This window comes from Bacillus rossius, chromosome 15, assembly GCF_032445375.1.
Source record: "Bacillus rossius redtenbacheri isolate Brsri chromosome 15, Brsri_v3, whole genome shotgun sequence".
Taxonomy (NCBI): Eukaryota; Metazoa; Arthropoda; class Insecta; order Phasmatodea; family Bacillidae; genus Bacillus; species Bacillus rossius.
Genome location: NC_086342.1, coordinates 40665357 through 40679287, shown reverse-complemented (window position 1 = coordinate 40679287; position 13931 = coordinate 40665357). Strand labels below are relative to the sequence as shown.

General features: G+C 36.5%; 1 protein-coding gene across 2 annotated transcripts in view; it reads left to right on the top strand.

Annotated features, from left to right (window-relative positions):
• The window catches only part of LOC134539420 (mediator of RNA polymerase II transcription subunit 16), a 97674-nt gene that overhangs the window by 24068 nt on the left and 59675 nt on the right, over positions 1-13931 (top strand). For both annotated transcript variants that reach the window (XM_063381443.1, XM_063381442.1), the window contains exons 6-7: positions 2906-3064; positions 8571-8748. In XM_063381443.1, coding sequence (XP_063237513.1) covers positions 2906-3064; positions 8571-8748 — 337 coding nt within the window. The remainder of the gene's footprint in view (positions 1-2905; positions 3065-8570; positions 8749-13931) is intronic.

The window sequence follows — 13931 nt, the reverse complement described above, 5'->3', positions numbered from 1 at the left end:
CCTCTGTCACCTTCCAAAATAATACAGGTGTCTATGGATGGCCCCAACGTCAATTTGAAATTTTTAAAATGTCTCCAAGAACACATCAGATCCACCACAAGCAATGAAACTTTCACATTACTGAATCTGGGAACGTGTAGTTTGCATGTGGTTCATGGTGCTTTGAAAACTGGCATTGAATCTGTTGGATGGGACATTAGTACCTTGTTGCTACACTTATATTTTCTTTTCCATGATTCTCCAGCTCGACGAGCATTATTTACAGAGCTGACGGAATGCACAATATTTCCTTTGAAGTTCTGTAATGTACGATGGCTAGACAATGCCAAGTGCCTTAAAAGAGCGTTAGAGATATGGGATCATGTTGCAAAATTTGTTAATGTAGCCAAGCTTCCGAAGACAAAAGTTGCAAAAACCTTGATTGAAGCCGTTCGTGATCCATTTGTAAAGTGTAAATTGGCATTCTGCAAGACAATTGCAGATGAGTGTGAGCCCTTTCTTAAGAAGTTTCAAACTTCAAAACCCATGAGTCCATTTATTTTTGAAGCAGTGCAGAAACTTCTGAGAGAAATTATGAACCGCTGTGTAAAGCCTGACGTGATGAAGTGTACTAGCACAAATCTGCTCTCTATTGATGTAAAAAAATCAGGCAATTTGATCCTAAGCAATAAAGTTGATGTTGGATTTGCAGCAAAACGCTTTCTTGCAGAAGTATCAACCTCTGTAACAGAAGAGAAAAGCTTTAGTTTATGCATGTATGTCGGGGTATGTTGACAACCATGACTGCCAAACTTCAAGAAAGATGTCCTTTGAAGTACAAAGCAGTTAGAGGATTGTCTTTTCTAGATCCCTCGATTATTCAACACTCACCTTCGCTTGGTCAGAAAAGGTTTTCTTTTCTTTTAGATGAGCTACTTGCTTCAAACAAAATAGATGATGAAGTTGCAGAAAAGGCTAAAAAAGAATACTGTAACTTGTGTGATATGAAAAAATCTGTACTTAGTGAAATGCTTCAAGAACACTGCAAAAATAACGAGGAGGCAAGACTCGATAGTACCTATGGAAACTTCATGAGAGGAAGTGAAGTGTACAAAAACCTGTGGGAAGTAATTAAGATATGTCTTGTGCTCTCCCATGGGAATGCAACTGTGGAAGGGGGTTTTTCAATTAATAAGTCACTATTGGTTGAAAACATGCTAGAAAAGACAGTGATAGCACAACGCCATATTCAAGATGAAGTGCAACAGGCAGGAGGGATTGAGAATGTGAAAATAGATAAAAGGATGTTAGATTATGTGAAAAGTGCTCGAAAACGATATCAAGATTATTTGGAACTTAGAAAACAGAAAACAAGTGAGGAAACAACAATAAAGGGAGAAAAGAGATTGTTAGAAAAACAAGTGAAAGAGTTAGCAGAAGAAAGAAAAAAATTTATGAGGGAAATAGAAGAAAAAAGGAAGCAATGGAAAGGGAATTAAAAGAACTTGAAAAAAAAGAGCTTTGCTGTAACTAGTATTTCAAATTTTTTGAATTTATTTGTTACATGTTAACATTTCGTTTTGTAATTGAATTACATATTTATTGAATCACAGTGTTTTGAATTTTTTAATATTCATGTCAAAAATGGAAGTTTTAGTAAAGTTTGTGCTTTGTGTGTGCTTTCTGATATTTATATTTAAGGTGTGGTACGGTTAGCTTAAGGAAAGGAGGAGGCCAATATAATTAGGGCACAGTTAAAACATCAAAACTGAATTTTTTTTTCGTAATTGGTCAGGGAAGTTTCAATGAATGGTCAGGGAAAGTCAGGGAAAAGTCAGGGAAATAAATTTGACTCAGGCTGTAGGAACCCTGCACTAGGTGTCGCAGGCGTTAGCTCCACTCGCTGGCGAAAAGTGCAGAAGTTACTCTATCTGCCACTAGATGTCGTGTGTGGTCCATATTTGCACATATTTTTTCTGTGGCAAATCGTCCTTGAAGTAGGCCACTGCCTGGCGAGTTCACGTCAGGGCAATGATTCTGGGCTAAATTCTGAGAACCAAAGGGGGGAGGAGGACTGGGGGGTGAGGGTGGACAAAAAACGCAACGAGGCTGGGAAAGAGGGTCCACGAGATACTCGGTCGTGCCGAGACTCGCTGGGCTCAGCGGGCCTCTAAGAAATAGAGCTTGCAAGCCAGAAGCTGCTCTATGCAAATTTAGTCATGTAGGGAATTAATATTACAGACCCCGGACGTGCTAGGGAGCGAGAGAAATTGCAGTCATCCTGCTAGCATAGGGTGTGCTGGAAAAAATATTGTATTAGGTGGTGAGAACAAGGCACAGAGAACTAGACTGAGAAAGGTTTGATAGAAGTGTACAGTAGTCGTACAAAAATTAAGTTAGTTAAAAAATGAAAAAAAAAAAAATCTTAAATTTGAAATCTGTTCTAAAAACACCAATAAACGGCATATTATGGATGCTAGATTTTCCGTTTTTCTTTCAGAAAATTGTAAAAGATGTGAATTGTTATGAAAATTAGTCAGAGAAATTTGAAATTTGAAATTTTTACAAGGAAATTTTATTACATCTTAATCTCTTTATGTATCTTCCTGTGTATATCTATATTCCTCTTTATACTTTTATCTCTCTGTGTCTATATCTCTATCTTTACAAAACAGAATACGAACACACAAACATTATTTTATATATATATATGTGTGTCACAGGTGTGACATAGGTATATAAAAACATGCACATACATACGTTGTCAAAATTTCAAAGAAATCTGTGAATAACTTTCGGGATTGAATAATTTGTACTAATTAACATTTAAATTGTTATTTATATACGTAGATGGTCCTGGTATGTGTGTTGGTGTAACAGCGTGATGGTAGCAATGTGTGTGGTCGGCCCGGGGCGCGGCGAGCAGGTGTGGCAGCAGCAGTCGCACTTCAGCGCGCCCTCGCCGGTGGTGTGCGTGACCACGTCCAAGCTGTCCCTCACCACGGCCACGCCGCCGCCCTTCTACGTGATGGTGGCCCTGGGCGACGGCTCCATCCACTGCCTGTACCGCGACCTGCTCAAGCAGGTGGGTCGCCACAAGGGACGAGATCACGCCGTGAATCGCGGTAAAGCACGTCGGTGCATCGTGTGACGCCGAAATGTAAACTGAAATGCAGACAAGATCATGAAATCAACAAGTGTTATGGCAGAACTTTACAATACAAAAGTTTTAATTTAAATCTGTTAAATTTAATAAATGTTACTTTGTTGGCATGAAGCGTGTACTAAAATATATCATGTAAGAAATTAATTTTTCAAAAATTTGTATATCATACAAATGACTTAACCTTATTATATTAGTAAACATTGGTATGCGAATATCTCACGAGATGTGAAATGTCAAATATTTGTACCAATCCCATTATTCGTTATTTCAAAGTGGTTTGATTCAAGTTCAAATTGAATACAAATAATAAACTATTCGTATTCTGAAATTAAAACAGGGGATTTTGGTGTTCCTGTCTTTATTATTATGTAAGCTGTTTTGTAATGCTTACTCCACTCTAATAGTGGTAAATTTACAAGCTGCAATTTTATGATAAAATAATTTGTACTAAATTAGTCTAAGACAAAGATACCTTCAGAGCAATATAAATTAACAAGTATGAGTTTTAAAAGTTATTCAATAAAAGATACACAATAAAACAAATTAAATTGATTTTTTTAATCCATGCACTTTGGTGGAATTTTAATTTTGTTCAGAAATAAAGATTTTCGTTGAATTTCAAACATTAAAAGATTACTTTTTTATGATATGAATTAAGATTTGATTAAATACTTCTTAATTTCGTGTATTATCTTGCATATTCGTGCTACATGGTGTACTAACTTGAATTTCGGAGTTACGCTGTCTCTTGAGTGTCTTGACATACTTTTCGGTGTTATTTTGACTTAACACAATTCACCATATAATCTTGTCCCTACCAATGGTATCTGGATAATGATTTTTATAAATGAAATGAAAATAATACTACACATTATGACCAATTAGGTTTTTAAAAGCTGAGCATTATATTTTTTAGTTTTGGTTTTTTGTGAGGAAGGTATGAAATAATCAGGAAATTAGATTCTGAAAATAGTAGGGGTGTGCGAATATTCGTAAACACGAATAGTTGCAAATAGTAACTGACGAACTATTCACATTCGTAAGTCGAATAACAAAATTTAAAATTGCGAATACTGTATGCCCGAATATAAGGCGACCTGCAGTTTCAGGAGGCCAAACAAATTTAAAAATAATTTTGGTAGAAATCATTGTGAAAATTCATTAGACATACATTTTGTGTTTATAAATCTTTTTTGCATTTATGTATACCGCATTTAACTTTCCGTTTCACAGCTACGTATTACTATTTAGTAGTGTGTTAAACGTAACAAAGCAAACAAAGAATGCAGCTTACCGGAACAAAACAAGTGGCTAGCTGCCATGGTGAAGCATACGGCCATGAATAACTTCGGTGACGTGACCGCAAATATTTTTCCATATTACTCTCTGATAGAGTGTCTCTGTCCTATGAATTTTAAAGAATAATCTAAGATAATTATGTTGTTTGAGAGGTTTTTACATAAATAAAGAGTGGATTACTTTGAAATTATTAAAATAGCTTTTGACGCAACGTACCAAATTCCTGTAAATATGGCGTCTTCGTGCGTGTTCGGCAATGTTCGTTTTACAACAAAGAAATATTGTGGAAAGACAGTTGGCAGCCATGAATTTCCAAACATTACATCCGAAATATTAACATTTTCTGTTTGTAAACGTAAACAATCATTCTGAAAATAGCTGTGATATTTTAGTACAAATATTTCTGTTAAAAATCTGAAATTAAATTAACGTAAATGTTAACACACGATTTTACACAAAGTACAAATATGATATGTGTAATAAAATGTTGCCATTTTGAGATGCTTCAACATTTACATTTTTACTCAAGAACAGATATTTTAATTTTCAACGTTAAACAATTGTGAATTACTGCAATATTGGGTGGATTTATCGTTTTCCCCGTGTGAGGTAACAAAGTTTTTGTTAATATAAAAATCGTGAACATTTTGTTTAAAAATGTTTCTACTGTAGCTTTCAGCTTGGAACTAATGTTTGCGGTGCTTACGTCTTGGGTGCGAAAATAAGGCGACTTCCAATTTTCTCATTTCTCGTTTATGTAAAAATGGTCGCCTTATATTCAGTCCAATATTTGCATCAAATATAAAATGATAACAATTATTAAATATTATTATATATGAAATAAAAATTCATGTCCTCAATAACTCTTAAAAATACTAAGTGAAATTTTTTTTGTGGTTTCATTCACAGAAAATATCTTGTATAAACTAAATATATGAAAACCCGCCATTGTTCAGTGTGGTAACATAAAAAATATATATATATTACAACTATTCGACTTCGAAACTATTCGCATTCTATTCGAAAATTTTACTATTCAATTCGAAAATATTCGACCATCAAAATCCACTATTCGAACACCCCTAGAAAATAGTGAACGAGCATATAAGCTTTCTGGAGTTTTTGGACTGTTATAAAACATTATCAGTGGAGGGAAGACTCGAGTCCATGAGAAAAGTACTTTGCCTTTTTGTAGTTTCGACCAAGCCTTTACTGGAGAGCTTTCGCCCAAAGTATGTGTGTTGTTGATTAGGCCATGGTATAAATTTATTTCATCTTGCCACAGTTCTAGGTTTTTCCTTTATCATGAAATTCATACAGTTAATACATCTCTATATAATAAAAATTTATGGTGATTTGTCAGTGTAAAAGATAACATGTGGGGGCCCCAAAATAACCAGAATGGTAATGTTGGGCATCATGTACTTGTCGCAGCGGTTTTCGCCGCTAAGGAGCTGTTGTAGGACCTCTCCTGAGTCAGTCTGGCAAGTGGTGTAACCCGAAAACGACGTGTGTGGTTTCTCTGGCAGTTCTGTATGTTTCTTTAGTTCACTCTTGATGTTACATTCCAGAGTCCGACGATGACACAACAACTGACACGGCACCACACAGTTACCGTCCTTTTACAAGACAAAACAAAGGGAGTCAACTCCGTGGGCCAACTAACCAATCACATTATTTCTTGAAAAATACTGGCGTGGGGGAGACACATCACGCCACCTCAAGGATCGCCCTGATTGGCCGGCGAGACAACGCCCGACAAAAGTTCCAGTTTCTTCGTTTCCGGGTGACGCCACTTGCCAGACTGACTCAGGAGAGGTCCTACAACAGCTCCTTAGCGGCGAAAACCGCTGCGACAAGTACATGATGCCCAACATTACAATCACAGTTATTTTTGGGTCCCCTGTCGTATTACTCAAGTTCAGTTCTGTAAACTGCTGTCATTTTTGGTCGTGTAATCATTCTCATTTCTTTCGTTCATTCTTTCTTCTTGATTTATTGTAAAACATGTTTAGATTGTAGTGATGCACCGATTATGCAGCCGGTTAATCGGCAACTGCGATTATTGACCCAATGCCGATTAATCGTAATCGGCGATTACCAGGTTAGGTTATAACCGATTGCCGATTATTGTAAAATTTGTTGGTGAAACCCATACAACTTGAAAGAAAAGAAAATACATTTAAAGTTTAAACCTTAATAAGTTCTTGAATTGAAACTACAAACGGCTGAAATCTCTTAACGAATATGACCGTGGAAGGTAGGGAATGTCAACGTCTCGGCGTGTACATAGATACACTCGCCTAATAATATTTGCTTGTTTCGTGAATTATGCTCATACATACATAACTATTTACAGTATTTACCCCTTTCAATTCAATTACTTACTGTACAATTTATCCTGTTAACGTCGTGAATGGTATTATTGTCACAATATTTACTATGGCCACAGCCAAATCACACACGTGATTTCTTCGCACAAAATATTTAGTTAAGAAAATAAATGCATTTTTAAAGCTGTCACAATTCACAATATGGCATATGTTACTTATATTAGTAAATGTAAGTCTGAAAAAAAAAATTGGACATGTTATCATAGAAACGATGCGCCTAACTAATTTTCACTGCGTACCGTATGTCGGCCATGTTTGTTATGTATGATGTGAGGTTGGAACGGACAACACGCACAAATACACAATAGCGCCATCGGTTCACATTCCACTGCCGCTACATAATTCCCTTTCTCAAAGGATTGAGAAAAGTAGGCTCACGTGATGCTAATTAGTAATTAATAAACTGAAATGGTGATTATTTGGCATTTTTTAAAATTTAGTTCTTTTTAGTCATTAACGGGAGTTACTAAAATAAAATACCAAATTGCAACAATAATGTTTGCACAAGTGACGATCAGAATTGAAGTTGGCAACACTGCAATAGTAAAGTCATGAATATTGAATACTGTTTTTTTTTTCCGTAGACAATGGCCATTAACGTAAACACATTGTAGTTTAGCTTTGTATTTTTGATTGTTGATCAACATAATGACGTCTTCATGATCAAAAAGTGACATGGAAATTTTTCTCGGTGGAATTAATAAGTGAATCTAAAGCAAAATGCTTAATCTGTGGAAAACTCATCTCACGAGACGGGAAGCCTACAACTCACGTAGTTTCGGTTCCTTGCAAGAATTTCCGAAGATTTCCGAAGTTTTGCGTTTTGGTATTAACGCCACTTCAGCCGCTAAATCAGAAGTTTCCAATGAAAACAAGCATGTTGTGACTGACCTGACCTAACCTAACCCTTTGATTTTTTTAATTTCAATTTTTGAGAGAAATCCGAAGTTGCACGAACGTGGTAGGGAACCGAAACTACATGAGTTGTAGGCTTCCCTCACGAGGCAGTTGCGGGAACCGGAAGTCGTACACAACTACAAACATGTGGATCCACGCAAAAAAATTTCATTCCAGTGAAGTGATTTTAGCAAAAATAAATAAAAGTTGGGAAAGTGAAGTAGATGATCCTGATGTCACTCCTATACCACCTGAAAAACATGCACTGTCACAAACAACACTACCAGCCATGGTATCAAAAAAATAAAGTACTTGCCCACTGATCCAAGAGCATAAGAAATGACTCAAGCTGTTGCAGAAATGATCTGTGTTGACATGCAGCCACTCAATATTGTCAACTACTAATGAAGAAAGCAGTACCAAAGTATGAACTTCCTTCCAGGAAACATTTGAGTACTGTAGTTATACCATCTATGCTTGAAGATGTTAAACGACGAGTAAAAACAGAACGGCATTCAAGTAGGAATATTTAGTAAAAGACTTTGTTTTTTTATTTCAACTTTACGCAAAAACTGATAATCGGTAATCGTAATCGGTAATTGCAATTATTAGTGTAATAATCTGTAATCGGTAATCGTAATCGGCAAAGTATAATCGGTGCATCACTATTAGATTGTATCTTTAACTCTGATTATAAAATATGTGATATTTGAGAATAATTTGATATCCAGTTGGAGATTGAGTGTGCGGTAGGAAAGGACACAACTAGCAGATGGCTTCAGGAAAGCCGAGGCACGGCAGAGCGGCAGAGGGTGAGCGTGTGCCGTGGCGTGCAGATCGCCAGCACGTCCCTGAACCTGAGCTGGAGGCACGAGGAGGCGGGCGGGGGGAAGCAGCAGCGACTGTCGCCACGCATCTCGCACCTGGACATGAGCTGGCTGGGCTGCGTGCTGCTGGCTGCGGACACCCTGGGGCAGCTCTACCTCTACCGCCTCCTGCCCGTCGCCGAGCCAGGTGCTTGCCTGTAGCTTCCATAGCTTCTTGAAGTTATTACCGTATTTACCTGCGTATGGTTCTAATATTACCTATATGCCGATTATTAGTTTAAAAAAGTGTAGTGTGATTCTTAATGTAAATTTATAACTTTGAGTAAAAAAAAATTATAATTGCGGTGTGTCTTGATTATGTGTATAAATAACTCTCCTGTTTTGGTTTTCAATAAGTATGTTATGAGTAAGTATAAATTTTTTTGTAGTGATGGGTCGAATCCCATTTTTCCTGAATCCGAATCTTGAATTCGAATCCCAAACAGTACCTCGAATCCACCCCTCGAATCCGAATACAGATCTCAAGGGTTAATTATAAAATTATTTATAAGTTAAGAGAAAAAATTAAACATTATGCAGAATTATTTTACCCTTTAAATTTTTATTTAAAAAAACAAGTATTTTGACACGGTCTGGATCAAGAAAATTCCGTTTTTGGTCACGTATGTTTCCTGCAGTGCTGAACAAACGTTCAGAGAACACTGTCGCGGGTGGTGAACACAAATATTTTTTGGAAAGTTTATGTACCCTGGGTGAACACGCAGACTGAGTTTTCCAGTATTCGAGGATGTTTATTTCTGGGTTAACTGTAGGATCACGTAAGAATCTGGTCACTTCATCAATTGCTGTAGAATCCGACTTGGTGGATTTAAGGCATTCAGGCATTATCTGTGAGTACAGTGATTCATGTATCCACGGAAATCGGAAAACAAAATTCAACATCCGACGGAACAGTATTTTGTAGTTACCAACTTGACATTTGTTAAAAGTCCCAAATGAAGATAAACGCTTTCCTGAAATATTTAATGGAAACTGAAAGGCGCCATCTTGGCTTCAATGGTTTTAGGCCATAAGAAATATTGTCGTGCATCTTTTAAAATTAGCCTCATTTTAAAGCATAGTGATAAATATGCCCGAAGTTAAAAAAGTGACGTGGTGTTTTCTCTAGTTTACCCATTAAAATTCTTTATATTAATATTAGTTATTTTTTGTGTTGCTCAAAATGATTGGCTTACAAATTCATTGGTTGGCCATCATGGAATTATCAGATAATACATCATGGTTGCTACAGGACTAGAAAACCGGGAAAACCGGGAAATGTCAGGGAAATTAAAATGGTCAGGGAATTCCGGGAAATGTCAGGGAAAATTCTACGAATTCTGGAAATTTTAAAGTTACTTATAATTCAAACAAAGCTTTGTTTTGATGCGCTCGTACTGCTACCGAACGACTCCGCTAAATGACTGCTGCTTAAGGCACACGGCAACTGCAACTTTTTTTTTACTTGGTCTACGATTGTCCGTTGCAATAGGCTGTTACAACCACCCACCATAATTTCTGGCCAATCCAGGCACTCGTTTGTTCACTAGCGGGCCTTCATTTGTTCGTGTTTTGATCCTTTTTAATTTGCCCTTGAGACTTTGTGTTTTGTTCCGTTCCATGCAGTGAACTACAGAACGGGCATGGCGTCGTTTATCTTTTGAAGGCTATTTTCACGTGGAATAAGATGAGTACAAAGCTTATTACGTGAATATAAAGGCATTGTTTCAGGTGAAGTTAGTTTTTGATGCGATCATAAGAAAATAAAGTGCATTTTGATAAAGAAGCAATACCAATTCTCATTTTGAAAACTACCAAGCTGATACAAAAACACGTGGATTTTGTGTGCGGTTATGTTTTTTCACTTTTCTTACTATTTTTTTTATTACTTTTTTTTTCAACCGTTATAATCCGTGAGTTCTTTTGCGTGACACTTACATTGTGTATAAAAAATATGCATAACTGAATATGTTTTTCCCCAGAATCGTTAGTTAACATTGTAAGAATGTAAGAGTATTGCATGTTGTAATGCTGCTATTGTAATTCTCTAAGTAGGCCCATTATATTGCTAGGTGTGAATTTGTAATAGTTTTTGTATTTGTGTAGTAATATTTTTTTAAGAATTCATAAACAATAATTTTTTAACCTAACCTGAAAATATTAATATGTACTTTTTTTTTAGCTTAGAGATGTCGAATAAAACTACTTTTAAGGAGAATTGGCTCAAGGAGTCACAGTTTCAGCATATCAAACCCTCTGCTAAAAACATAAATTCTGCGTACTGCACTTTGTGCTACAAAAGTATTCAACTCAGCAATATGGGCCGAAGAGCTCTCACCAGCCATGTCGAAGGAAAAAAAAACATATTCGCAATTCTGCCGTCAAAATAACACAATAAAAAAACCTTATTTTACCTCATGTTGAAATTTTTATATTACATTTAATCATATGCACGTTAATATTTATGGTATGTACTTCATAAGAAAGTCAGGGAATTTTTCTCTTAAATTTCTGGAAAACAGGGAAAAGTCAGGGAATGCTAAGATTCTATTTCTGTAGCAACCATGTACATATTTTAACATTGGTAGTCTACACAAACCAAACTTGGTCCTAAAAATATTTATAAATAGAATGTGTATCAGAATATTTAAAATTGAATCGTGATTAAAATAATAATTGTATAATGTATTATTTTTTGTCATTCATTATTTCAAAGTTATTACTACATGTGTGACCGTAACTTGTGATGAAAGTCGGCATTATTGTTGTATTAGGTACTAAGTAACAGATTTCTCGGTAAAGTTATTTAAAAAAAAAAACAAGATTCATATTACTAGTCTAGATCCTAAATGTGCTTTATTTTATTTTTTAGCATATTCTGAGAATACATCTGTGATTTATGCCTTATTTAATGCCAATGTAGCAACAATGCATCCATGTTCATGAATATAAAGTAAGTTTCCCAAATCAGTACATGCTTCATAATTTTTTTATATAATAACGAATTAAAAGTACAATACAGTAGAACCTCGTTAATCCGTGATGCGCTAATTTTGGAATCGGATAATCCGGGACGATTTAAAAGAGCAGAAAAAAAAGAGAAGTAAAAATTGTCAGCGCTTAAAATTAACGTCACGCGGGCCCAAACTCTGCAACGCTGTTTGTACCGACCCTTTGTGTCGCCCTCTTTTCAGCTGTCACATTTGTCACTCTTTAAACTTGAGGGGGATGTCCTGACTTGTGCTTCCCCATCTCCCTTTGTTTGTTTCCATCCGCCAACGCACGGCAGGCGCCTGGCTGGCAAGTGATGTGTCTGGCTGGCATTCGCCTGTACGAAGGGGGTGGGGGGAGTAGGGGGTGCAAGGTCAGCACGATCTTATCTTTCTCTCTTCGGCTGTTGTAAATGACCGTAAACTAATGGCTAGGCAGTGCTGTATTTTTTTAAGCCGAGACACTAATTCGAAGACGGCCGGCCCTTACCGTGAACGGATTATCCGGGTTTATTTTTATTTTTTACAGGATTTCAATTATCCGGGCATCGGCGGGTCCCAATTAACATGGGGAGTTTACTATTTTTTATCCATCTGCTGCCAAGGCGCAGTAAGCCTCGGGAGATGTTACGTCACACGACCTTGGCCTTAACCCAGCTGCACGCCGGTGTCTGAGAAGCTTGACAAGACATTCCGGGCTTTTAATCACTAGTCCGTGAAATTCGGTAATCTGTGATTATCTCGGTCCTGACCATCACGTATTAACGAGGTTCTACTGTACCTCAATAGGATGTGTTCCAAGGAAAACGTAAACAGGCCAAGTGAATTGCAAGCATTTAAATTTTTAAAGTACTACATTTACATCAATATTTTTCCTCGAATCCCGAATCTTTTCCCTCGAATTTCGAATCTTTCGAATACTAGAGATTCTGTGGGATTCGAGGATTCGACCGGCCCATCCCTATTTTTTAGTTGAAATATCTGAGCAGTGCATGAAAAGCACTATGAATGGTGCCATTGTGCTACGTCTGCCCGGCCGCCGCCGTCGAACTGGCACAATCTCCGCATGTCTATTTTGACAGGTTTTTAAGACACAACTGTGACCCAACATAGGTAATATTTTTTGTGAGATTTCTCAGCTTTCAAATTGCAATATTCCGTGACAAAACTACAGCCATCGTTGGTGCCTTGGAAGCCGCACTTCGAAGTCCGGATTTTAACGTTCATCTTGCGCACAAATTTCTCTCTGACTGTAACATGTGTGCTAGTTTTTATAAAAGAAACTGACAATAAAGGGTAGCTTCCTGCCTTTTTTTTTTTCCTATTCTGGACGAGGATTGTTTTAAAATAATACAACAGCCAGGAAGGGATTCACTGCTGCCTTTTGTTATCAGGAGAGGTCGGAATTAAGTGGGCTGGCCTCACCCCCTTCTACACAGTAATAAAGTAACCCAGAAAGCAGATAAAAAGAGGATTGAGGGTTAACACCAGTGTCACATTTCTTACCCACCAATAAGCTGAGACACAGAACAAAAACTTCACTTATACTCTACTGTAGACAGATATATGGCGCGACTGATATTTGAGAGCGGCCCTTACCGCACTGCACCCCATACTTAGGGGCGACTCTTCTGCAGGTGAATACGGTAGTTTGTAATGGACAACAAGGTGCATATTTTGATTCTAATTATGTTATTAAACTTTATATATGGAAATATTTTTAAAGTGTGAAGGGTTGAATTATAAGTACTTATGTTATGCCAATTACATATGACTCTATGAATATTTTCTTCTTTAGCTAGAAGCCAAACAAAAAATTAGATCAAGAAAATTGTTGCCATGTTTGTGTTAAAAAGATAAAGTTGACAATTGCGAACATATAGTAGAAAATTTTTTGTTTACAATTTTGCATTGAAAGCAATTTTTTATATAAATTATTAGTCTCATGTAACCTGTGTTTATTATGAAAAAAAAATTACAAATGAACAGTCAACATGGCAATTTACAAAATAAAGAAAAATAAATTGCAGCAATACTTCATAAAAATTTGATTTATTTTTAATGTGTGCAGCTACAGTAAATTCGGTGATCACAAGTGTGAAAATACATCTGAATATTTATGTTAAAACTGTAAAAAAAAAAAAAAAAAAAAAATTGTATTTAAATTATTGCCAGAGCAAAAATTATTCCATCCTTACTCAATCGCGCCTGGTGTGTGTTGCTGTTCAATTACCTGGGTGTGTCTTAGAGACATTAAGAAAGTGGTAATGCAATGTGATTTTTAATGATTCCTGTGCTTACGCAATAGTACTGAGTGTATGCTACGTCTGATGACCTAGCT